Source organism: Bicyclus anynana, chromosome 19 (assembly GCF_947172395.1).
Source record: "Bicyclus anynana chromosome 19, ilBicAnyn1.1, whole genome shotgun sequence".
In the NCBI taxonomy this organism is placed as follows: Eukaryota; Metazoa; Arthropoda; class Insecta; order Lepidoptera; family Nymphalidae; genus Bicyclus; species Bicyclus anynana.
The window spans coordinates 13,952,332-13,979,851 of NC_069101.1; the positions used below are offsets into that span (position 1 = coordinate 13,952,332).

The following is a 27,520-nucleotide window of genomic DNA, read 5'->3' on the forward strand; positions in this document are numbered from 1 at the left end:
AATCTTTACAAATTGTCGACTGACATTTCAAAAGTGCTTGTAAACTCAGCCTACTTGAAATAAATGAATTTTGAGTTTTAATTTATTGAAAAGAAAATTTATTCGTTTCACAGGTAGTGCGAAAGCTGCAAAATGTGAAAAGAAGGAGGCTAGTACAGTAAGAGAAGAGAAGAGAAAAAACAAGAATAGAGATAAAGATAAGGATAAAGAGTTCAACGATAGTCATAAGATCACAGAACAAAGTGAGTTAAAAAAATAACGAGACTAATAGTTTATGCCTATTATTAAGTATAATAGGGATGATGACTAAGTTTGAATATATTGATTTTATGATACATTCGGGTAAATGAGGTCAATATTAACTAATTTATACATAAAAAGCAAAAATTGTCTAGATATTTGCAAAATAAATAAGATTAAAAATTTCAAAATCGATAATTTTTTTTTATCGTAATTAGATGAAAATTCATACAGTTTTAGCTTCCTTACATTAAATGTGACATTTTTCATTAAATGAACTATAAACATAAACGCACAAATAACAAAGATATTAGTAATTTTGTTTGACCGCCCATACAAATCTAACGATCATTATGCACCTACAAGTCATTAGATCGTACCATTTTGTATGGAGCGTTTTTCAGGGATCCGCGGCAGCGCCGCAAATCAGACCCTTTAAATCCCTGTAGCTCTGAGATCACAGATACTTCAGATCCTAAAACTGTCATCATCCCTATTATAATTATTACATGTTAGCTAAACAGATGATCATGTATTATCTATTAAATTTCAGCAAAAGAAATATTAGTTAAAGAGAAAGATGCAGAAAGTACAAAAGAACCCGTCAAAATTAATAAAGAAAATAATAATAGTCATAAAGACAAAGACAAAGAGAAGGAGAAAGAGAAAAGAGACGAAAAGGAGAGGGAAGCAAGAGAACGGGAGCAAAGAGAAAGAGAATTGGTAAGTTGAGTGACAATAAAATATTTCAATCTATATATTGTTATATTTTAAAGGTGCAGGTGTTTTGGTACAGTAATAGGGTGGTTGACTCGTTTCAAATTTAATATAAACAATATTAATTTCGTGTAGTGTTACATGGAATAAGGGTCCGAAATATACCGATATCAATTAATAAAAGTTAGGGATTTCTTTTAAAACTTACTTTAAAAAAAATATATATACGATCGAATTGAGAAACCTCCTCCTTTTTTTGAAGCCGGTTAAAAATCATCTATTTTTTTCAAATTTCCCAAACGTCAAAAACGCTGTCGTCTATTTTGTGACGTCACAATGTTACTTGACGTACTAAACGTCAATCTAATTGTTAATTAATAGTTTTTGTCAAACGCTACGTTTGTAAGGGATTTGTTATAGTGACGCCCCTGTAGCCAAGTGGCACGTCGATTGCCTTTCTTTCTACGATCGCAAACGCTTCGAAAATTAGAAAACTGTATGGGAATGACATTTGCTATCGACAGGTCACGTGATCAAGATATGTCATTCCCATAAATTTAAAAATCGTCGTCAACAACCCATTTTCGGCTCATTGCTGAGCTCCAGTCTCCTCTCAGAATGAGAGGGGTTGGGCCAATAGTCCACCACGCTGGCCCAATGCGGATTGGCAGACTTCACACACGCAGAGAATTAAGATAATTCTCTGGTATGCAGGTTTCCTCACGATGTTTTCCTTCACCGATTGAGACACGTGATATTTAATTTCTTAAAATGCACACAACTGAAAAGTTGGAGGTGCGTGCCCCAGATCGGATTCGAACCGACACCCTCCGGAATCGGAGGCAGAGGTCATATCCACTAGGTTATCACGGCACTTAAAAATGCTAGAAACAAAAAGAACAAAAACGAGGCACTCAACGAGAACGAATCGTCGTGCCTTGGCTACAGGAGCTGTTGCTTAGGCTAATCCAAGGCTGTTGCACAGCGCTCGTCGCGGGAGCTAAGCGAGGAGCTGAGGCGAGTGCGCGCCGAGCTGTGCACGGCGCGGAGCGGCGAGGCGGAAGCGAGGCGAGCTCTGGCCGCCGCCGCCGCAGCGGAGCGCGCGCGCCGGGCCGACCACCTGCAGCTTCGGCAGGCGCACGCGCAGCTACAGAACAAGTAAACATCATTATTAGCCTATCATTCATCGATAGTCAATAATCAATATTTATTTATATCAATTAGGCTTAGTTTACAAGCACTTTCGAAACATCAGATAATGGTGATAATAATAAGTTGAAAACTTAAAATTTAATTTACGATGGTCTTGGTCCGAGAAGAGCAAACAACAAACTCAGCCAGGTTTTTTTTTTCTTTTTTAGTTTATCATCATTTAACAATAGATTAAATACCAACCCATCATCATTAACAACCATCATTATCATTAATATTCATATTTTCTGAAGGAATAGACCAAAATCTTCTATTTTTTTTCATCAGAAGTCATAGCTGTCCTCATTAGGAGACAAAGACAAGCTTGTTTAAAATCAGGTTAACTAATCGATAAAATAAAGCAGTTAGCTGCTCTGGTGTAAACGGCTCAGTGTTAAGCACGAGTCTTCTCTCAGAATGAGAGGGGTTAGGCTAATAATCCACCATGCTGGCCTAATGCGGATTCACACGTATTGAATTAAGAAAATTCTCAGGTTTCCTCAGCAAGTTTTTCCTTCATCGTTTGAGACACGTTTTATTTAATTTCATAAAATGCACATAACGGGCTAACTTAACTCTTAGCGGTCATTTCATTAACTTTGACATATGTTAGCCACCTAATGCATAAAACTGCCATCAACAAGTAGTTGATATAAAGTATATCCTTATTCGTCTGCCTTCCGTTCTCCTTTAAAGTCTCTAGTTGTAAACAAATACTGCTTTATCTTAATTGATACTGTTTTATCTTAATTGATAGTTTAATCTTGATTTACAATGCATAAGTTGTTGGTGTACGTTATTTGTTTATTTATTACAAATCCAACGTTGTATGTAAAATAATAATTAATTAAACATGAATTAAGACTAATATACTATTTACCTTATTTAGCTAGGTTAGTATATAGCAGAGGCCGCGAGTTTTTACTCGCATGTTTTCTATTCCTGTAGGAATAGGGGGATAAAATATAGCCTATAGCACTCGCTATAATGTAGCTTTCCAACAGTAGTATCAGATCAATGTGAACAAACAGACAATCAAATCTTTTCAATTTGTAATATTACTAAAGAAGTAGATAAATAAACAATTTTACATGAATTATTTAAAGTTTATTTTACTTATATATTAAGATGCACAGTCTAAGATGGAATATTAAATATTAGTTACGAATGGTGTCTTTCCAATGCAAAATTTGATATATTATTTAAAATATAAAAAGTAGATAATTATTATCAGTACCTACTGATAAAAATTTGCGTTGCTACCATTTTTGATACGCGTGTCGGATTAAGAGTCAAATTTCTTATTGTTGTTGTGTATTCACATGTGACATAAAGTACACCGAATAATGTGAATTTCTTATTTGATTTAATAAATGATAATGTTGAAACGATTAGCATAGACATATAACATGCGACGTGCGATGTTTGCGTGCGTTGCAAACATAGCGCGGTGCATGTGATATGTGTATGGTGGTCAGAGTGTCGACGTGGCGCAGCGGCGAGCGAGCGGCGCTGGAGCGGCGGCTGAGCGAGGAGCGGCGCGCGCGCACCAACGCCGAGCACCAGCTGCTGCGCGCCAGACACGCCAACAGGACGCCCAAGTGAGTGTGTGTGTGGTGGGCAGAGTGTCGACGTGGCGCAGCGGCGAGCGAGCGGCGCTGGAGCGGCGGCTGAGCGAGGAGCGGCGCGCGCGCACCAACGCCGAGCACCAGCTGCTGCGCGCCAGGCACGCCAACAGGACGCCCAAGTGAGTGTCGACGTGGCGCAGCGGCGAGCGAGCGGCGCTGGAGCGGCGGCTGAGCGAGGAGCGGCGCGCGCGCACCAACGCCGAGCACCAGCTGCTGCGCGCCAGGCACGCCAACAGGACGCCCAAGTGAGTGTGTGTGTGTGGTGGGTAGAGCGAGGTGCGTGCGAGCGAGCGTGGCTGCGAGCAAGCGTGCGTGCGTGCGTACGTGTACGCGAGCGTGCGAACGTGGGTGCGAGCGAGCGTGCGTGCGTGCGAGCGTAGTGCGTGGTGGTCAGAGTAACGTGTTGTGGACCAGCGGCGATTTCCTCTGTCGTGACGATCTAATTAGGGGATTACGCAACACAGGGGTGTTGCGTGGGAGAGGACTTAGTTATCACAAGCAAAAAATAACACTTCGAAAATCATAGAACAATTTAATAGAAGTTTTTTTTATGGTTTAGTACGTCTGGATTGATTTTAACATTCTTTTATGTTACATTCACTGAAAGATAGAGGAGGTTATTGAGCAACATTTAGGCTACTTTTTATCCCGGAAAATCCATGATACCCGCGGTATATGTCAAAACCAGGATTTTTTCGTAGACAAAGTTGCGGGCGTCCGCTAATCTACACTATAACAAAACATAATCAAGCTTTTAAAAAAAGATTCGCTGTCTTTCTGTTTGTGTGTCTTTCTATATGTATGTCCAAACTAACCTCTGGAACGGCTCAACCAATATCACTGGAAGATAGGAGATTATTGAGCAATATTTAAGCTACTTTTCATCCCTGAAAATACATTTCCATCCGTGTTATTTGTCAAAAACCGCGGGAACCATAAATGAATCGCAAACTGACGCGTACGCAACGTATTCCAGCGGCGAGTGTGAGAACGAGTGGTGCAAGGGGCGGCGCGGCGCGCAGGAGGCGGACGCGGCGGCGCTGCGCCGGGAGCTGCAGAAGACGCGCGAGCGAGCGGTGCAGCTGCAGAAGGAGCTGCTGCAGTCCGCAGAACAGGTGAGACACTGCACTGTGAGACTGACACTTTGACACTGACGTATCACATACTAGGCACGAAGGTTGCCTGGAAGAAATTGCTACTTTTGTATGCTGATCTCTTCTTAATATGTTTTTATTTTACTTGTATTTGTCTTTGTGGTGTGCAAATAAAGAATATCTATCTACCTACCTATACTACATGGCTGGGAAAATGGCAGGAATTGGAAAGTGTTGCCCTACGAATCAGCCAAACGAAAACTGTATTATTCTTGGACTTTGGTGGCACATCCCAATCCTGCGAAATTGCCTTAAATAGTGTAACACTACCAGCTTGCTCCGATTTTCGGTAGCTTTGGTTGCTTTTTCAAAACAAAGCGACGGCAATGTGGACCGAGACGTGAAAAATAGACTGAATGCGGGATGCATTAAATGGGGACAGGTCTGAGGTGTACTTATGTGATCGAATGCCTCTTGGACTTAAGGGTAAAATATACAAAACGGTTGTTAGACCTGTCGTGCTGTATGGATCAGAATGTTGGGCGGTAAAAGGAAAGGATAGTACAAGAATATAAACAAAACATGGGGTCGCCATTCCAACATCTCAACATCTTTACAGTATTAGTATAAAATATAGTTATTTTTTTTTTTTTGCTTGGGCATCAAAGACGTTGCCGCTTTGTCCCACGTAGTGATCCAAAAGCCTCTGTTTTTAGGCCAATTGAAGGCTAAACTACCAAATAGCTTTTTAGCTTCGAGTCTAATTCTAATAAGGAGTCTTCCTTTTTAGAACTTCAAGCCCTATTAAAAGACTAGCTTTTTGAAAAGGCTCGCATCTTTAATAATAATAATAATAATAATAATTTATTTATTCATAAGAAAGTACAGAAGGTTTACAGAACTTGCTATAGACATAAAGGCTAAAAGTCTAAAAGCCCAAAGAGCTCTGAGCCCTAAAGAGTTTAGGCTTTTTTTATTGTGTAGAAATTTAGTATAGACGTCTATTATGGATGTATGGAATGTATGGTTAGCTGTGTGACGTCATTCTAAATCGAATATGGCGGACTAAATTTTTTATGCGCTCCTACAGTATGGATATCAAATTAAAGGGCTTGCTAACTCGAAAAATAATGTGACGTCACTCTAAATCCAATATGGCGGCCTTCTAAATTTTGCGAACTAATTTATTTATGCATCCCTACAATATGGGTATTGAATAAAAGGGCAAAATTTCATTATGAAATTTCTTATTCCTGCATCAAATATCAATTTTGAACGAAATTGGTGCAGGAATACGAAATTTCAAAATGGCGTCCTTTTCAAATAATAAATTACCAAACACAGGAATATCGTTAACTATCATCATACATTAATTAGTACTTAACATAATATTAAATGGCGATTTCTGCCGATTCACTGTAAACCTCGTTCCAATAAAAAGGCTGGTCTTAAACAGACCAGAGTCTAAACTACGACTACAAAACATTAAGCCCTAAAATAGGGCTCGAGTCTTAAAAAAGGGCTCGAGCCTTTTTTACGACTCGAGTCTTTTTAAAAGGCTTTCCATTCGCCGAGCTCTAAAAAGACTACCGAATTAAAAATCAGGGCTAAAGGGTTCGAGTCTTCAGGACCTCTAGACGCACTAGTCTCTTGTGATGCGTATCATACAGCACAAGTTGTTCTATAGGTGCGGTCGCTGGAGGACGCGGCGGCAGCGGGCGCGGCGGCGGCGGCGGGCGGGCGCCTGGCCGACGCGTGCGCGGCGCTGCAGGAGCGCGCGGCGCACCTCGAGCGCTCGCTGTCGGCCGAGACGCGCGTCAAGCTCGACCTGCTGTCGGCGCTGGGCGAGGCCAAGCGCCACCTCGTCATACAGGAGGGTGAGTGCACATGCATTCATTCATCTCTACCGATGTAGCGGCGTACAAGTCTAAAGTTATCTGCATACTGCACCAACCACCATCACAATTTGATAAAAGAATTTTATAATATGGTTGGACACAACATCACTTAAGATTGTAATCAAGGACACAAAGGACAATTTTCACCGAATTAGCAAGTAAATACATAACGAATTGGAAAATTCAAACACTGATTTTTCCACAGGTTTAATATCAAGGCAAGAAAAAGAAATAGAGGAACTAAAAGCTCAAATGTTGGCCGTCATGCCGACGGAGTTTGTCTCCCCGGGCGGCGGCTCGGTGTCCAAACTGCGTCTGTCGGACGGCTCGCCGCTCGACCCCAACGCGTCCGTCTACACGCCTAAACAACTGTGCTCAGACGCCTGAGCGCTCAGCCCCGAGCGCCGCTGAGCATTCGCGAACCGAACTGAGCATCTGACGTATTTAGGCTAAGAGGTGATGGGCGATTAATGCAAAGTGCTGTAATTGCTTGAAATGTGTATGTTGTCAATAAGTATATCGCTGCAAACCAAATATTGATCAACATAGAGCAGGCTTGATTCCGCGACCATTCTGATTTTGGTTTTGAATTCATCTTAAAGTGATCACATTCATACTTGGTGTGCTATAAATTGTTTTATTATTAACCAAGTGCAACTAAATATTGTTCTAAATATTTCTGCAGTAATTAATTTATATTGTGATATTAAATTTGGAAATTGTTTCACGAGTAAGTGCAACAATGCATTTTTGTACTAAGTTACTTACATATTGTCTCTTTATTACAACAATACATTCTTGTGTGCATTACTAGATTAATTCGTATAAAATGATCTTAGATATATGAATAGAAGATGCCGCGCGTTTCGTAGGAATACGGGTATAATATAGCCCATATCCTCAATAAAGGCTATCTAACATTGAAAGAATTTGTCAAATCAGACCGGTAGTTCCTGAGATTAGCGCGTTCAAGCAAATAAACAAACTCTTCAGCTATATAACATTAGTATAGATAATAACAGTGATGCGAACTCATTGTCATCTACTGTAAGTTGCTGTCATCTAGCTTGCATTTACCCGAATGTTACACAAATACATACGAGTACAAGCACTTTAAACAAATCGTCCGTCACCTCTTGGCCTATCCGCCACAACAAAACCGCCTTCCATACCGATCTTTGTATGCGTATCGCTGATCTCAATCGTTTAATTTTTTTTTTGTTCTCTATTCGAACTAAATGTTTAGGAATAACTGATAACTTTATTTTTGTTACTTAAGTTACTGTTAAGGCAGTGTTTTATTTGTTTCAGACAGTATTCAAATGTATAGTACTGAACCATAAACTGGGAAAACTATTTTTATATTTAGGTCCGTGTTAAAAAAAAATATAAAAGATAATTCTAGAGAGTTACAGTCAAACTAAGTGATATCGGTATTTTTTTACATGCTTTATGTAACTATGTATGTAAGAAAATCTTGGAATCTTAATTTTACCCATTTCCCGGTCTTCGATTAGGATGAATTTTTGCACACGCTTTGAGTTCTGAGTGCCTAGTGGGAGTTTTCTATATTTTCATACTGTTACTATCGCGTTAACGTTAACATAAATTTATATGGAATTAAAAGAGTTGTGCAGTAGTGCCACTAGATGGCGCTGTTTCAATTCCTTACAAATTTGCGTTTACGTTAACGCGATAGTAACAGTATCAAACTGCCACTAGGCCCTCTGATGACAATACATGACTAGCTAAGAAATGTCATTACAAATCCAATATGGCGGCCTCCCCAAGATGGCGGACTGGCTGATTGAAATCCACCCCCATTATATGGACATCAAATTAAAGGGTTTGCTGTCAGGAATACGAAAAAAATAGTCACGTGACTTAAATGCAATATTTGTAATTTTAGTGCTAAAAGCATGTTTTTCAGTTTTTTAAACTATTCAAAGTTTTGGTTTAGTTGTGTACAGGTATTATTACATGTGATACTAAATGCTGCAGAATCAATTATCACGATCCCGATTAGGAACAGCGTGGTGGGCATAGGTCCCTCTTGTTGGATAAAGAAGTCATGTATAAAATAGGCTATATCGCTATAAATAATGATAATGTAAACTTTTACATTTACACTCAAAAAAATTATTGAGTATTAAGTCATAAATACTTTGTCTAAAGCAGTTTAAAAAGTAAAACCAAAAATCTAAGCAAACAATTTCATTGTATCTTGGATTTATAGTATAACTTTTAAGTACTGTCTGAAAAAAAAATCGTCTGTTAAACGCCCATACAAATATCGGTACGACTGGAGACCTGAATACGTGTGTTAGTTTTGTAAACTGTACGTACTATAGAAGATATCTGTGCCCTCACTACGAGAGCTACACGTGGTATACCAAAACACATAGTAAATTGAACCTTATGTTGATTGTCTTAAAGTTCATATTTGCCTGTCCAACTATCGCCGCTAGAAAACTGTAGCACTGAATTTACGACTCTAAAATAAACAGCATAAGTTGCATTTTACTATGTTATTTGGATATGCATTTTACCTTATGTTGGTTGTCTTAAAGCTCATATTTGCCTGTCCAACTATTGCCTGTAAAACTGTGGCACCGAATTTAAACTCTGAAACAAACAATATAAGTTCTATTTTACTATGGTCTTTAGTTATTCATAAATTGTAGAGTTTTTCGTACTGAGGGCGTGGACCGTTTATTTTTTCATCATTGAAATATTTGGATTAGAAAACTTGTGTACCTTTAGAGCCTTGACACACTATGATATAATTGGGCCCACTCTTCAGAACGATACAGAAATGAAAAATGTACTAAATTTCTTGTATTTTTTACTAAATTACTCCATTTGAATTTTAGAGGAAATTATATTGGCCAACAGGGAAAATAACATGATTTCATTATTTTTATAATAGTGCGTATTTCACTGATTGACATGGGTTGCCAGCTGTCTTTGTAAACGCGCACTGTCTTTGAATATCAATGTCATCGGTTACGTTTGACGTTGTAAGTTAATTCTATGTATTACCTTTGTCAAACTGACAGTTTTCCTAGAGATTTTGACAAAATGTGTCAAATTAATGTCAAATCCCTAGAAAAACTGTCAGTTGGACATAGATAATGCAATGAATTTAATGTCAAACGGATCCAATCAAGTTGTGCAAATGCACCTTTAACAAGCAATTTAGCTGATTTATTGACTGAAAATTGGAATTAAAATCTCCTTATATCGTATAAATATTTTTAACTTGAGTTTGTATGGAGAATGGGTTTCTCCTTTGATTTGGTTTCCATCATTTAGCTTATATTCTAACTGCAGATTGTAACACTAAAAGGAAATTAAGGCTGAAACGAAATTTCTTTGTAGGACGTCATATTTATGTATTATCCTTATCTATACTTAAATTTCAAGTTGGAAACCGTATTCAAATTTTCTGAAATGCCCTAAACACAACAATTTGTCAAATACTCTGTGGTTAACTTATACCAAAAGTCCTCTACAGTCTTAAAATACAAGCACACAAAAATGACAAGACTTATAAGTGACATTATTCAAGGCCATGTCTTTTTTTCTTTACAAGTTAGACTACAATATCACCTGATAATACGTGATGATGCAGTCCAAGATGGAAGCGGGCTAACTTGTTAGGAGGAGGATGAAAATCCACACGGTTTCTACACGACATCGTATAGGAACGCTAAATCGCTTGGTAAGCCTATGCCGAAGCCAAAATCTTATATTTATCTTCATTTTTCTGTTTGTGTTGCAATCTCCACTAGTATATAAGCTTGATAGTGCTCATTAAACAGTGAACTTTTTGCGTTATAATATATTGTAGTGTGTTGAGTTTATTAGCTAGCGGTGATTGATAAAATTACTTACTGCATTGATAGATAAAATTATTTACCTGCTAAATCTATTGAGGCAAAGCATATTGAAACGTTTGCCATTTCTTAGGTCCGCCATTTTGAAGTAATACAAAATTTTCAAAGTTTCAATGACGGAATTTAATTTTTTTCCAAATAGGTCCTTCTAATTAGCAAGTTACATTTGTGCCAAATTATTAATACGCAACCTTTTGACCTTGAAAAGGTACCTGACCAGTATGACTAATAGACGAACTGTAATTGGAAAATGTAGTAGCTTTTCTATATTTAATAGTCATAATGGTTATAAATGCTGAGCTAAATGATCTATAGATTGATCTACAACTGTCCATTTAACTCCAATACTTGTCGGTACAGCAGCAGTTTCTTTTTCTCCGGCCTTACAATGAAATGCCCTAGATGGAGGTTGCGTTTATACACCGTGAAGTTTCCTTCGCCTTAAACCAAAATCCCACACAATATACCCGCTGTATATTAATCTTAAAAAAAGAAAGTACCTACAATTCAAGAAGTTACAATTGTAACAAACTTTCAAAAATCGATCATCATTAAAACATCCTGTGTTTTCCTAACATATTAACGCTGGACAATTACATAGAGGTCAATTGCCTCTATGCAGGTTTGCTCAGATCTTCGTCCCGGAGCTTAAAGTTGAATCGTTGAACATGTGTTCACTAACAGTGGAATTCATAGACGTTGCAGGGGCACCCCCAGGTGATCATTTACCCGCTGAGTGTTGAATTGTCAAACAGTTTAAATTCGACACTCAGCGGGTGAACAATCCTCTGGGAGCGCCCTCACAACGTTTATGAACACCAATGTAGGTCCACAGTGCCTACACTAAAACATAACATAACATAAACATACAAAAGTTTTTCCTACTAAGCGTATTGTATTCATGGTGAGACAGACAAAATATAAACGTAGGGAACTATGGTGAATAGTATAAATCCACGGTTTCTAAAAATGTAGAAAAGCCCTGAAAATTCAATGAAGTGGTATTACTAATTTACATACATAACATGGTAGACATTATTTTAGAAGTTCGTTCTACTCAACTTTTGAACACCTGTTATTAGTCTGTTTTTTTTTAGGTATACAAACGTACTCTTAAGCCAGCATAATTTTTGCATAATATTGTTTTTTATTTTTTTTGACTTTTTTGATACGTTTTAGGTTAATTGAAAACCATTCTGTTGAGTGCAAACTAAGACTTACTAAACTAAGTTATCAGAAGTTAAGATAGCAATATTATTATTATAATTAAATTGTTATTTGTTTAGATATTGGTGATTTTATCAATCCACGCACACTGATTACACTATCCTTCCATTCTTTTAATGTCGTTTTTGAATGCAGAAAGTTATCCATTTTCGCAAAAATTTATTCAAAATATTTATTAAGGTATTGTGTCAATAGTCCAAATTTCAATTTAAAGAAAAACAGTCATGGACTATTATATATTTGAAATAAAATTATTTTTGAATTTTGCAAACGTTTTGCATTATTAAAAACGGCACACACAGCTGCTGCATCCAATAAGAGACGTGTTCTTTTTAAATTTATGTGATATATTGTACAAAAATGAGATTGGATCTGACTCTTCTTGTATTAAATTATATTTTATTGACGTTTTTGTCCTAATGTGACGTTTTAAGCGTAGCGTCTTTTAGTCATTCATTACTTTAACATATTAAAATGTGCGTTTGTAAATTTAGGCTAACAATATTTTTTTCAGTTATATATTATCTGTTATATCTACAATTTTTGGTAAAAAAATAAGATAGGCTGTCTTCGGTTTTGTATTAAAAAAGTGATTGTTGTGAATTATTTTATTAAAATCAACAACAACAGTGTATTTTGATTTCTGTTAGAGAAAAATTTATTCATGTTCAAAAAGTATTAATCTATCGAGCTTAGTTGAATAGTAATTGAAACCATGGCGAGACGCTACGCTGGTTTTCTTGTTGAATATGAAAGATGATTTTAAAATAATCCGACACGAAACTTTTGACAGTTATTAAACCATGACAGTAGAGTTGTGTTTGTTGTGATTTGTAAATGACTTCCATGGTATAATTAATAATTTACTTCATTTTACTGTTATATGGACTATTCATAAATTCTACAAAGTTAAGTAATTTTGTGAATAGTCCAGCTCTGTACCTACTCGTATCCCATTCTATGTGTGTATTTTAATAAACCTAACACACATAATTAACTGATAATGATAAAACATGAAAGTAAATGTCAAACCAAAATACGAATATAAATAATTTCTGATGGCAGGCGCAATTTATATTTTGCTGCAATTTATATATCAATATGAAAATAAAAAAAAAACAATTTAGTCAGTTAAAGCTAATTACAGTTAATCATTTACATACAATCCATAAAGTTATCATGCACATTTTTAATTATGTTAATTTGGCCAACTTGAAATCAAGAAATGAGTTTTAATATAAAAATTGTCATTTCTTTTATAAGTATAAATGTTTGAAAAAGAATTAATAAATACATCAATATGGCATTTAAGTTCTCATTTTCAAAATGCAGCATAGGTATACACAGTAAACTGTATGTTTAATGATTTTCATGTTGATATATGTATTTACAAATGTTGTTTGGTTGTGTCTTGTTTTATTAGATATTAATTTAGTTCATTACGTCGGAGTCACATAATACTTCCACTGTTGTCTTCTCTTTTTTTTAACGTTTACAAAACTCCTGTTGCATTTACATCATAGTACAAGTACAATATTACTTTTAAAATTCATAATACGTATGTTTCAAAAGAGTGAGATTGTCTATGGTCAAAGGTGGGTGGACTATTCACTTAATTCATTTGTTTTGATTTTCGCTTTTGCATCAGTGATTTTCTCAATTGTTTTTCAACACTAGAAAGACGGAAAAATATTCTTACCAAGAAAAACGGGTAGCGGTCAAAAGACACTTCATCGTAATAGCATTTTATTTATGAGTATTTGATTTCAAATAAATTTATCATCTTTAGAAAATGCTTGTTATTAATAAGTAAATAGTTGAATTTAATTTATTAATTTTGTAATAACATCGTTTGTAACAAGTTTAACTCATATTATTTATTTAGAACTAGCGAACCCCCTACGATTTCTAACAAAAACTTCAAAATCGGTCAAAAGACCCGCGACAGTCTTTCTAGTGTTAAAGATAAAACGATTCATTTCAACATAGAAAAAAATAAGTTTAAAATAAAAATACCTGCTGTTAGTTTTTGTAATTTTCGAATAGTCCACCCATTTTATTTTACTAGGCAGTTCCACTTTAATCTGTTGTAACGAGTACATTATTATACATACATAATCATAACGCACACCGGATTCGAAATGACATCGGAAATTTTCAACCGTTGTATTTAAAAAAAATGAGATTGTGTTGTTGTCAACAAACTCTAGTCGTTTGAAGGCCGTTTACATTCGCCCGTTACGTTATCGGAAGGTCGTGCCATGTTTTAAATGTATTACTGTCGCGGTGTAAACGTGCTTCGAAATTTTCTATGTATCCTAGGTTTTTTAGAATTTAATTTTATGATTACCTACATCAGAATGCGCACTGCCTCCGAAGTCAAACTTCCGTACAGAGGGACATTTTGTTTATACAATTCATTTACACCGGTCGGTTGTTTTTGTGTTTAACAAAAAAAAATCAAATAAAACTGGGGTCTTTTTTTGGAAATCTGATTATTTATTTGTATGACTAAAAAGGAACTCCAGATATAACCCACCATGCCACTCCAATTTGTCAAAGTGTACCTATGTATGAAATTTTTTTTTATACAAACGCAACCGACCGGTGTACTAAATTATATGTATAACTACTGGTTGTATGTTTTTATTCGTAAAAAAAATTGCGGTCATGAAGTACTTAAACTAGATTTATATTTGGACGCGATTTATGGCACCTCTGCAAAGCCTCAAATCACACTATGCGGGTAGAGTAAAAAAAATATATTCAGTCGAAAATTCTACCTTTTTACACTGTAAATATTTAATTTGACTCTACATGTGTGATGTAACTTTATAGTGTTTCTACTTTCTGAAGACTGTTTCGATTTGGATGTAATGTGTGTAATAAAATAAGGAGTACAAACAAAATTTTGACAGGCTTGTTTTGCAAAAACAGGAACATCAGCAGTGCAAAACATAACAAAAAATCCCATATTCGCCTCATTAGTGAGCACGAGTCTCCTCAAAAGGAGAGGGGTTGAGCTAATCTACCACGCTGTCCCACACACACATCTTCACAGCTATCTGAGAATTTTCACGATGTTTTTTTCTTCATCGTAAAACTATATTAGGCATTAAATTTCATCATCTGTGAGTGACTGATTAGTAAAGTTTCGATGTCATACGTCCTGTTTCACTATAAATAATTTAACAACGTTAAAAAAGTTGACGTTCCTTTACGTTACACACACAAACACTGTAAAATTACTACTACATACAAAGGCAAACAGTCTTCCGAGAGTAAAAAAACTATAACAAATGTCTGTATTAGGACTATTTTTCGAACACGGAGTCGAGATAATGTGATAGGTGACGATTTTCTTGAACAATACTCTGTTGACGGCGCGACTGGTTGGTACGAGCTGTTGGCTGATCTGAATGTTCACTAGTGAAACGTAAGCGACAATGTTTGTTTGTATTATAAACGGATGCTGTAACAGCAATAAAAAAATCAGACTTGACTTGTCTTTTATTCCTGGTCCAAGTTGAAAATCAGCAATATTTGCTTGGTTTATAATGCTGGTTGGTTTATAAAGCTGTTGTGACTTGTGTTGTAGGTCTTGAAGGCGAGGACACTGCACAGGGCTGACTATGAATATTTCAATTACTCTTAATTGTAAAAGAGCAGAAATAAAAAAATTAGCATTACTGTTCATGAATTTTGGACTGTCTCCTGCAGTGTGAGCTGTAACTTGGTAAGAGTAAAACAATATAAGTATAATAAAATAAAACAAGGTATATTTTATTCAATTTTAGTTTAATTATTAAAACAAAAAAAATAACATTACTATTTATATTATTATTTATCTTACTTGCAAAACACAGATCAGGGAGCCTATTAAGATATATGTACCATTTAAACAGGGGCGTAGCTACAGCCGTGTATCAATGATACGGGGCACCTTAATTAGTGTGAAAGCAAAAATTTAATCCCTTACTTAATCTGCTGGTCCAGATGAAAAAAACACAGACCTCTAAAGAGATTTTCGGTATTCGCCGCTCGTCTATTGGGGCCCCCAACTAATTTTCATACAGGGCCCCTCCAAGGCCAGCTACACCACTGCACGCATTGATCGTTCGAAATCGTTTTTAATCGTATTTTCGTTATAGTGGTCATCTAACATAGTTATTGCAACGGAATCACTATTTTAGAAATACCTTGATTTTAACGATCATCCAACATGGTCATTTCAAAGAAATCAATACTAATATTTTAAAGAGGAAAGATTGTTTGTTTGTTTGCATTGAATAGGTTCCGAAACTACTGAACCAATTTGAAAAATTTTTTCACTGTTGGGAAGCTACTCTCCCCGGGTGCTATAGGCTATATTTTATCACCGTACTAGTAGTTCCTGAGATAAGCGCGTTCAATCAAAAAACAAACTCTTCAGCTTCATAATATTAGTATAGATTCCCACGGGTACGGGAACCACGCGGGTGAAAAAGCGCGACGCATAAAAAAAATTAATAAATACCAGTTTTACAATTTACATAAAATGATGATGGCAACTGATTATTTTAATGGTAGTTACACCAAGATACATAACCCTGTCGGTAAAATTGTAGAACTAAATGTTGTAATAACCCAGGTAATGCATTTATGTAGGGTATGCATTATACGTACAAATAGTACAGAATGGAAAATCCCTTCTCCAATACATGGTCATATTGATTCCTCAGGGTAGGCAGTGCATTTTAGCATCTATAAAATGCACGCCACTGTCTACGCCCCCTGTTACGGAAACCATATTTAGCCGTAGGTTTTGGTGATTACCAATACCATCAGATGACGTTCAACGGATTCACCGTGCTGGTGCCGGGTCCATCGCGTGGTAGAGAAAAACTCCGAGCCGAGTCCTGGACTTGTGACTACAGGATTATGTTTGCCAGACAACCGTAATTGGAGCAACATGGTAAGTCTATGCTCCACATCCCCTCTCTTGTAAAAAAGGGAGGTCATCCCTTCTCACAGGAGAGGATATTTTCTTTTTTTTCTAAATGGGCTGTTAAAACTGGCTGATAAAGAGGATCAAAAGTGAAACACATCACATGTTACAGAGCCTCAATAGCTCAACGGTAAGAGTGGTTGGACTTATCACCGAGGGTTAGTGGTTCGATCCCCGCCCTGTTGGTCTATTGTCGTACCCACTCCTAATACAGTCTTTCCTGACTAGTTGGAGGGGAGAATGGGAATATTGGTCATATTGACAAATATGGCAAATATATTTTTTAAGAAAAAAGAGAAAAGATATTGTGATCGCGTAAGACCCTACAATTGCCTGACGCGAGTTGAGTGTGCATTTGAAGTTTTATTCCAATAACAGACTGACCACTCATACATTGATTATGCTATAACTTTCATAGCAATTGGACAAAAGAGAAAGCTATATAATAATCAAATCAAAATTATCTTGTTATCCTAGGCTGCTGCCATATTTTAGATATACTTTTAATTTTCATATGTTTACTACAATGTATGTACAAAAAGTTTAGATGAATTAATTATTCGTCTAACTAGTGACAGAGTCAGTGTTACATTGATCTGACAATTCAGCGAGCCGTGCTCTGCTAACAAGATTTTGTATTTCCAGTTGTAACGCCAATGCCCTTTGTAAGTCCATACTTCTTAGTTGTGAGGCAACAAACTTGCCGTAAATTTCAAATTCATCATCTCTCACTGTAGCTTCAGTATTGGTATTCTCTGTTACATTTATATCTGACACACTGACGTCGGTGCTGGTTCTTTTAAAACTCTTTTGACGTCTGTTGCGTAAATTTGATTCTTTTGTAGGGTCACATTCAGGTTTAATTATCATGACATAATCATTGGCTCTGTTTGATTCAAACGGGTCACCAGAGTCATTGTCCATTGTGTCCAAAGCCCAGGCTCTTGGGCTGTCCTCATCTGTTCTGTTTGATTCCTGAAATAAAATTATCATAATATAATTTACTAATATCCTTTATCCCTTGAAACTTATTGTTGACTAGCGGACGCCCATGTCTTCGTCTGCGTGAAAATCGATGTAAACTTTCAACTACCCCAACCCTACCCCTATCCTACCCTACACTACATTACCCCTACCCCTCAAATTTTTTAACCTTCTCCTGACAATAACAAACACATCAAAAAAAATTGTGAAATTGGTCCAAACATTTTATACTATAGATGTGTTACATGACTCAATGAAATTAAGACAATTAGCTGCTGTTGTTCACCTACATTTGGTGCTCTGGTGACATATCTCTATTATAAAATCTTTGGTTTTATCTAGTAAAATTAATGGCTGCTTTCTATAAAAGTGTTGAGTTTAGACTCCAAAACCTCTCTCCTAAAAGAAGACGGGCTTGTAGGTCCAGCATGCATCTATTGCAGTGGGCCGAAAAAGAGAACAATATATTATCAATTAGATGCCGCCACTCTACAATGCTCTCTCTGCCTCCGATTCCGGAGGGTGTGGGTTTGAATCTGGTCCAGGGCATGCACCTCCAACTTTTCAGTTGTGTGCATTTTAAGAAATTAAATATCACGTGCCTCAATCGCTGAAGGAAAACGTCGTGACGAAACCTGCATACCAGAGAATTATCTTAATTCTCTGCATGTGTGAAGTCTGCCAATCTGCATTGGGTCAGCGTGGTGGACTATTGGCCTAACCCCTCTCATTCTGAGAGGAGACTCAAGCTCAGCAGTGAGCCGAATATGGGTGGATGACGACTCTACAATGTCTTTCTCTTCGCAGATTAGGACATGGTGCATCTTAACCCTATTGACTAGCAAGTTGGTCATAACAAGTATCAATAGGTCTAAATCCCACTACAGTTATTCTATTGTTATTATCATAAATCTAGTCAAATATGATTATTCACCTCCAAAGATTCATAATTGTCAACGCTCTCCATATAATTGCGCCAAACGGCGAACCATTTCATAGCGGGAATGTAATCGATCCTCTCCTTTATTTTCCTAATTTCTTGCCAATATGTTGATTTCAAATTCTTTATTTTTATTCTCAATTCAGCAAGCGTTAGTTGAATGCCAGTGCATTGATAAAATTCGTTGATCACAGTTTTGTATGCGACCAGTCTACGTTGATGCGATTTGTATTCCAAATGCTTTGTATTCCATAAATGTTCGTGTTTAAAATATATTTTTACAAATTGATATGTTTCCTTTTCACTAAATCTCTTTTTTAATCTCATATTTCTATACTTCGGTATCACACAATAATTAATATTCTTCCACCACAAACAAAAAAATCAAATTATCAAACCTAACACCAACAAGAACAACCAAACCACAGATTAACCAAACTTTGTCACAAACGTCAATGTCAAATATAAAGTCAAACTCACACCACAGACGACAAATGAACTGACTCACACTTCTGACTTCAACTTCACCACAGAGTACTTTTTATTTTTACCCGACAGCAAGAAGGGTTATGTTTTTCGCGCGTATCTTGTGTATGTAATATTCTTTATTACCTCATATCTTCCAAACCACTGAACGGATTTACGTAATTAGGATATCGTTAGATTTGTCTCAATAACCCAAGTGTTCTTAGATAGGTGAAACTAAAAAAAATAACAAGACGACTGTAAGACGCTTTATTAACTCGAGGTAAGATTTTTTTTTTTTGTAATATTACAATATGGGTATCAAATTCAAGAGCTTTTTGTGAGGATTCTAAAATGGTATATCATGGCCATGTTTGAAAAAAACTACAATTAGAAAAACGTTATTTATTAGTTGTCTAGAAGTTATAAAATAGACTAAATTGAATATATTGATTATAAAAATAGGCTAAGTGCGAGCCGGATTCGCCCACCGAGCGTTCCATAGAATTTTTATATTTGCTTAAACCTCGGTTGGACGTATAAATTATCGTACTTTGTAATAAACGTAATAAATAAATCCGAAGTTAACCATCTATCGTCACTAAAAAGTGTGAAATAAATAAATTAATTAAACAAATAAAAAAACCCGACTGCACAAAGTATAAAAAAACTGAAAAGAAAAAACAAGCTCAGTCCAGAAGTGAAGAAAGCAATAATTAGAAAACAGTCGGGACCTTAGATATTGAATAGAATGATTTTCTTCTACATTATTTAATAGGTCCCGACTTTTTTCTAATTGCTTTCTGAGTTTGTTTTTTCTTTTCAGTTTATTATTATTATTATAATAAGCCATACACAATAAAGTAAAGTAAATAAATTATCAGCGCTTTGCTTGTCATCTCAATAATGTCTGTTTATTATTATTATTGCACTATGCACCTACTAGCATTAGCTTGTTTTGATAAATAATTTAATATAACAATATAAATTACTACTACTAAATATCCAGAATCTAAAGTACTTTAATGCTTTGGAGATGTATTGTCCAGTATAGGTTGCACAACAGTATATGAGTGCTACGTTTTAAACTGTCTTTTATTTGTCTGGTGGTGGTGATGGAAGTGCTATGAACACTGTACTGTACTAAAGTTTTAAATTTATTTATTTAACACTAAACACTGCTAATGTCAGATATCCTAGCTTCACTCACTAAACTCTGTATTTCTAACTGAAGTCTCAAAGCTTTCTCCAAATTCATTTTCCTTAATTGGGAAGCTATATATTTGCCGTAAATATCAAATTCATCCTCTTGCATTTCCGTTCCATTTTCTACATCTTCTGATTTTTTTATAAAACTCTTTCTGAGTTTTGACTTCTTACTCTTAACTCTGTTAGATTCTGGAGATGAGGATCTTTCTACCTTAATTTTTGGTGATGATTCATTTTTGAAAACAACAAAATCATCTTCTGAATTTGTTACAAGAGGATCAGGATTTAAGTCTTCATCTATATTATCACTGGGGTCTTGATTGACCCATAAAAGTACATTGCTTGATGAGTCTACTTCTGGGGTATCTTGGACCTGGAATGAGTGAATGTAGTTCTTATATTAAACTTGATATGATAGAAGTTTTAAATGGAAGCAGGCATTACTTTGCAGGAGTTTATTAAGTATCTTTATGAGATGTTAGCTCAACAACTTTCAATTGTAATTTTTGAGTCCTCCTACTTACTTCCTACTAATATTATAAATGCAAAAGTTTGTATGAATGTTTGGATGTTTGTTACTCTTTAACGCTTGTAACTATTTGACTGATTTGGCTAAAATTTAAAATACATAATTTAAATGAAATTTAATAAATACCCTGGATTACTAGATTAACATATAAAGGTTGCCTGAGATTTGCAAAAAACTGACATAGAGTCTACATGGTTTGCTACTTTGCATTCATAAATGTTTTGCACTTCACATTAAGTGGAAAATTATAAGGCATCACATCTAGGAGTAGTAAAACATAGTTGTCAATCATGCCTTGACTTTTTCAACTGGTGGCAGAAATAAGAAAGGACGGGCATTGCTATGAACATAAGAAACTTGACTTAAAGTGTTTTCCAGATAGCATGGGTACAGTGACAATTCGTTTCACTCTTGAAGGTTTCCCGAGAATCACAATAACAGTATGTATTATGATCATCATACAGGTGACTGTCACTGTACCCAGATAGCATCTGAAAAACACTTTAGTGGTAGAAGAAAGCTTTTTATAAGGCCTAGGTCCTTTGATTTTCTAATATGATTAATGCATTGTTTACAATAGAACGATAATTCTTTTGTAGGCATGTATATTGGTCATTTAACTCTTTATTAACAACTGGCCTAATTTGGATGATATTTTGTAAATATTGTCCAAACATACATCTTAACTGATTCTAATTGGAATTTAATAAGACTTTTTCATTCTTAAAATTATGTTTTTTTATGTTTGTGGTCGTTTTATTTAATATTTAAATTAAGAAACTACATTGATTTTTTTTTAATTCAAAATTCATTATGATTTCCACTACGCTGTTTGTCATGTCATGGTTATTTTGTTATGGTGATAAGTAAAGTCGAAAACTTACAATTAAAGCTTCAATTCAATAGATACAGTAAAATACGTACATTGTAAGAAGATAAATGTCGATTAGTTGGAACATGTTTTAAACATCGATCCATTTCATTGAACCAAATTAGAGACGGTTCGTAGATGCAGTCTGGGGTAGATTTCTGTAGTATTTTGTGCACTTGTTGTATGTATGTAGTCCTTAAATTCTTAATTTTCATTTTAACTTCCGGTACTGTGAGGGGTTTTATAGAATTGAATTCAGAACATATTTCAGAATAGGCCTTATCCCTCTGTAGTTTCAATTTGTAACTCGGGTTGTTAGGATTCCAAAGGCATTCGTGTTTTAAGTAAAGTTTTACGAATTCAAGCGTGGCTGCTTCACTCCAGCGCATTTTTTCATTCAAAAATTAATTACTTTTACACAAAAATTAAAATAATTTCTAATAAATTGCATTTGTTTGCGAATTTACGAGTTTGCTTGACAATTGACATTCGTCTTTTTGTTTTACTCTTTGTTTATATTAAATTCTTTTGACGTTTACATTAGGGCTCTGAGTTCTAGCCCTTTTTATTACTCAGACGAATTAAATAAGGACCTGCCTCGCTAGACCTACCCCTCTGTCAAATTAAAAGATTAACGTTCTAACGCGTTCATTTTAACTGCTTCAATAGAATCGATGTTGCATTGTTAAAATCGTTTTCGACGTGTAAAGAACTCCTTAAAAATACCGGTTTATGTGTATTGGATAGCAAAAAACGGTTATTAAAGATGAAATTACGTCTCATTTGTAAGTATTTCTAACATAATACCTAATATAAAAATTTGTATCAAATGAAAAAAAATGATATCTAAATTTTAAAAGAATCGATTCTTCAGCCGGAACAGCAAAAGAGCAAAAGAATTACACGTGTCTGTATTGAGACTAAGATCCGGCTTACGAAATATATACCCTCATCTGTTACTCCTTTAGGGGTTGGCCCTTGACCACAATCTCATAAGCCATCCTTGTTCTTTTCACTACACGTAATTTAAGTTAGAACGCGATAGAGACGTCTCTACAAAACAATATAGTCTAAATTATGCAAACGTAAGTAGCTCGACTCTAGGAGTCGAGTCAACAGATAGGCGCAAAATAGCCCTCGACTGAACAGAATGATGATACAATCTAAGATGGAAGCGGGCTAACTTGTTTGTAGGATGAAAATCCACACCCCTTTCGGTTTCTACACGACGTCGAACCGGAACGCTAAATCAGATAAGGGTCTTTAAATAACATTAATTGTTTATATCTGGCAACTACAAGTTGCAGTGTAAAAGCAGGCAACCTTTAGGCAAAGGAAAGTATAGTTTAGATAAAAATATATAAAAATTTAGTTTTAGTCGATACACTGTTAATTCTATGGCTGAAACCCATAAAAAAAAATGTAACACTAACAACAATTACGTAAATAATCATACTCACCAGGCGCAATTTTACTGGGCAACCTATTTGCAATGGGTCAATGTGAATATTTTCTATTATTTATTTCTCATACCAAATAAATATTCTTTTAAACCTACCGTACTATTAGGGACACAAAATATTTTAATCCCTCAAAAAATGACAGACAATTTTGTTCGTGAATTTGGGTGCAATAGCGATACTAATCACTTAATTCGGGGAGGGAATATTCCAACTATTAGAAATTAACGGAATTCATAATAGTCATGGGAATGACTATAATTTGTTAAGAAATAGGTATGTACTTACAATAATTCTAATTCCCATTTTCCCATTCCCACCTCTCCAACCAAATCTCAAAGTTCTCAAACTCACACATATAGGAACAACATACTTGTTTGCTACAAAAGCAATCAATTCAATTATAATTTATAAATAAAACAATATTATTACAATACATAATTATAATTAACTAACATTAGGTAATAAGTATGTATGCATTCAGGCTATATTACTTAATTATGAGTAAAACAATATATTATTATAATGTTTTTTTTGAATTACATAATATGTTGAGAAATAAGTAAATAATCGTGAAGTCTCCATGGTTTGAACTGGTTTTAGTTTTATTTTCTGATCACAGATAAACACAGAAGAGTAATAAACAATAAAAGTTGTTTAATTTATAGCTTTTTTTAGCTTTTAGTCTGTATCTGATATCCTGGCCTCACTCACTAAAGTCTGTATCTGTAACTGCAGTTGCAAAGCCTTCCGCAAATCCATTCCCCTCAACTGAGTAGCTATGTATCTGCCATACATATCAAACTCATCATAGCGTTTCCTTAAACAACTAGAGTCTTCAGAATTTAGGACCAAAAGTCTTCTGTGTTTCAATCTTTTCTTCTTTATTTTCTTGCTAGATAGTGTGTAGGGCATTCCCAACTTGATTGGGGTTAAGGTTCCCCCATTGAAAGAGTCTATATCTTCATCTGATTTTGTAACAAGCAGATCCGATGTGAATTCATCGTCACTGTTGTGTAGATTTATCCACATACAACTTGAGTCTGCCTCTGATGCTTCTTGAGTCTGAAAAGTTGAAAAATTATTGAGTATTTTTTAAAGTATTAAGTCCACTCAATGTTAAATTTTTTACAATAATTAAAGTTGATGACAACTTCTATTTTCATCTTTTATAACAGAGCAACACTTCTCTGTGCTGTTTAATTCCACTATTTTACACTTGTCAACTAACTTTGTGCCTATAACATATCTAATTCAAATTTGAACTGAACAATGAAGTTGTCATGGTAATGAGCGAGTTCACAGCCCTGCAACTTTATAGAATGCAGTATGTAGGTACATAAAATGTTATTATACAGATAAGATAAATGCAAAAGCGTAATACTAACATCAGTAGATGAAAGTCCGTTGGTATGAATAACATCTTTCAGACACCGATCCATCTCATGGAACCAAAATAAAGACGGCTCGTAAATACAGTCGGGACTGGACTTCTGTTGTATTTTGTGCAACTGCTGGATATATGTCGTTCTCAAAGTCTTAATCTTCAGTTTCACCTCCGGTATTGTGAGGGTTTTTATGTGGTTAAACTCTGAAATTATTTCAGAGTAAGCTTTATCCCGATGATGTTTAGACTTGTAGCCTATGTTATGGGGATTCCAAAGGCATTCCTGTTTTAAGTAAAGCTTAACGAATTCAAGCGTTGCCTCTTCACTCCAACGCATTTTTAGTTAAATACGTTGAATTCACTTTGCCGATAGTAAATTAGTAACTATTGTGGAAAACGGAAAAAAACTATACTGCCAGGGAATTGGGAAATGTAAAAACAAAACCACAGAAAACAAAAACAAATACAGAATAAAGATGTTTAATTATATAGGCACTTGCCAAAGAGTAAAAGTATAACGATATTTGCAGAACTAAAACTCAGAGCAGACCATGAGGACCTGCATTCACACTGCCACAGACGAAAAATATTTTTTTATTTTTTGTTAAATTACTTACACAGTGAATATGCTTTTAGATAGAGTCTGGCTAATGAAAGTAGTGACTGAAATAGTCCGCCAAATTTAAAAAATCATTTAAGCAATTTAAAAAATCATGCGTTTTCATAATTTGTTTAAATTACTCTTTTGTTTGTGAATCTATAAACAATTAATGATCTATATACAATTAAATCAAATAATAAGTCACTACATAGTTTTTCGTAAATAAGACATAGATTTACGATTCGGTACAAGTACATTATAATTCTATGAATTATGATCACATATTTCAACTCAACGAAATGATCTTGACTACGTCATTTTACATTATATGGTGTGACTTTTTTGTTTAACGATCATCTAACATGATTATTTCAACGAAATTACGAAGTAACTGAATTTTGTTAAAATAATCTTACTACTTGCTACTACCACTTCTATACTGCTGCCATAAAAAAAAATCATTTATTTTATCATTGATACCGCTGATACGGTGGTAGCTACCGTGGCAGCCCATGCTTGGAGGCCATTGGATCTTCCATCAAAACACAGAAAGTAAAAGTAAAAGATATAGGTAATAAACTCGTATGATCAAACTTGACGTCTCAAAAGTGCTTGACTAAGCTTAAAAAAGAAAAAAAAGTGTGTCAGCTCCGTCGCACGAATGGAGTTTACTCTTTTCAATAGCAACGCCTGAAAAGTGAAAGGTGCGCAACCGAGGTGCAGCGCTGCGTGCGCGTCCGCCAACAGCGTGCACGTGCGTGCGGACGCGCTAGGCATGTGCACGCTATGGCGGCTACGTACGGTGAAAGGTGCGCAGAATAGGTTGCGCACAAAAAACGTACCGAGGGGTATAAATGAAAAATCGATTGTTAAGGAGTAAACTCCAATAAGTTATGAAATGACATGCGTTACGTTTTTTGTGCGCAACCTATTCTGCGCACCTTTCACCGTGCGCTGTGCCGCCAACAACTTGCACATCGCACCCATGTGCACGCTGTAGGCGGGTGCGCACGCCGCGGCCTGCTGCACCTCGGTTGCGCACCTTTCACTTATAAGGCGCGAGTATTGAGACGTGCTTCGAGCTAACTTTTTGTTTTTTAACATACACACTTTTTTTTGTTGGTAAACAGTGCACATCGAGTAGGGCTTTAGTAATACTTATGTTAAAGAAGACTAAATGTATAGAATTGTAAAATAACTAATAGACTTTATAATATACTTCACATTATATATTTTACTCTTACAATGATATAATCATTAAACAAGCAAGCCCAATAACATATAGTATACAGGTATAGTCGCCTATACAGCATACCCTATGTACGTCTCAATACACTCACAGCTAAATTAGAAAGTTGCGCACTTAAGGTGCGCACCAATTTTTCTCATATTTTTCTCATACCGGGCGCCTTATCTATAAAAAATCGATTCTTAAGGAGTAAACTCCAAAAAGTAATTTTGCTTAGTTGAAATAAATGAAATCCAGCTCGTCTGGACAGCTTTCCGGAAACTCCGCAACATCTTTGCGTCCAAAATTCCTCAGTGCCTGAAGACGAAAGATTTTTTAGAATTCTCAAAGTCACTCAGTGGGCGATGGAGCGAGCTATGCTTGGAGTTTCTCTGCGTGATCGAATCAGAAATGAGGAGATGGACGAACCAAAGTCACTGACATAGCTCAGCGAGTCGCGAAGCTAAAGTGGCAATGGGCAGGCCACATAGTTCGAGCCGAGCCGAACGATGAGTCCCAAGGTGCTGGAAGGGCGACCCCGCACCGGAAAGCGCAGTTGGTCGACCCCCCACTAGGTGGTCCGAGGCTTAGACCGTTATTAATGGTCTAAGCGGGTCCGAGGACATCATGCGGGTTGCAAGGAGTCGCTGGATGCTGGCGACTTCAGACAGTTTGGAAGTCCATGCAAGAGGCCTATATCCAGCAGTGGACGTCGATCGGCTGATAACGATGATGACGAAATAAATTATTATTGATTAAGATTTTGGTATAAATCATAAATCATTTATTGCCATAATGAGGTTATGCACAGATATAAGATATTTTTTTGTACCATACCAAATACCAAAAATATAACTTTTTCGAGTAAAAAAAAGCTGAAATGTGTAAATTCGAGCTGCACGAGACGGGTCGAGTCGGTGTACGAAAGTTTTATTTTGTTTCGGTTTGGGAAAACCGCTCACCGC

The 27,520-nt window shown here is 35.8% G+C and overlaps 3 protein-coding genes across 4 annotated transcripts in view; 1 reads left to right on the forward strand and 2 right to left on the reverse strand.

Annotated features, from left to right (window-relative positions):
- LOC112049226 (macoilin-1) overlaps window positions 1–15,396 on the forward strand; it is a 70,038-nt gene extending 54,642 nt beyond the window's left edge. Inside the window, exons 8-14 of one of the 2 annotated variants that reach the window (XM_052887514.1) lie at window positions 114–242; window positions 794–963; window positions 1,943–2,115; window positions 3,627–3,749; window positions 4,753–4,891; window positions 6,558–6,747; window positions 6,974–15,396. In XM_052887514.1, coding sequence (XP_052743474.1) covers window positions 114–242; window positions 794–963; window positions 1,943–2,115; window positions 3,627–3,749; window positions 4,753–4,891; window positions 6,558–6,747; window positions 6,974–7,155 — 1,106 coding nt within the window. In that variant the 3' untranslated portion in view covers window positions 7,156–15,396. The remainder of the gene's footprint in view (window positions 1–113; window positions 243–793; window positions 964–1,942; window positions 2,116–3,626; window positions 3,750–4,752; window positions 4,892–6,557; window positions 6,748–6,973) is intronic. The other variant, XM_052887515.1, reaches the window with a different exon arrangement.
- A 279-nt stretch (window positions 15,397–15,675) lies between these two features.
- On the reverse strand, window positions 15,676–22,378 carry LOC112049223 (uncharacterized). The gene is made up of 4 exons (XM_052887608.1): window positions 21,933–22,378; window positions 20,448–20,852; window positions 18,800–19,186; window positions 15,676–17,856 (listed from the first exon to the last, which is right to left on the reverse strand). Exons 1-4 carry the CDS (start codon window positions 22,266–22,268, stop codon window positions 17,446–17,448), a joined length of 1,539 nt encoding a protein of 512 aa, XP_052743568.1. The 5' UTR covers window positions 22,269–22,378; the 3' UTR covers window positions 15,676–17,445.
- A 1,386-nt stretch (window positions 22,379–23,764) lies between these two features.
- Window positions 23,765–25,169, reverse strand: LOC112049222 (uncharacterized). Its single transcript, XM_024087025.2, has 2 exons — window positions 24,728–25,169; window positions 23,765–24,404 (listed from the first exon to the last, which is right to left on the reverse strand). The coding sequence occupies exons 1-2, from the start codon at window positions 25,061–25,063 to the stop codon at window positions 24,021–24,023; spliced, it is 720 nt and encodes a 239-aa protein (XP_023942793.2). The 5' UTR covers window positions 25,064–25,169; the 3' UTR covers window positions 23,765–24,020.
- Between the last annotated feature and the right edge of the window lie 2,351 nt (window positions 25,170–27,520).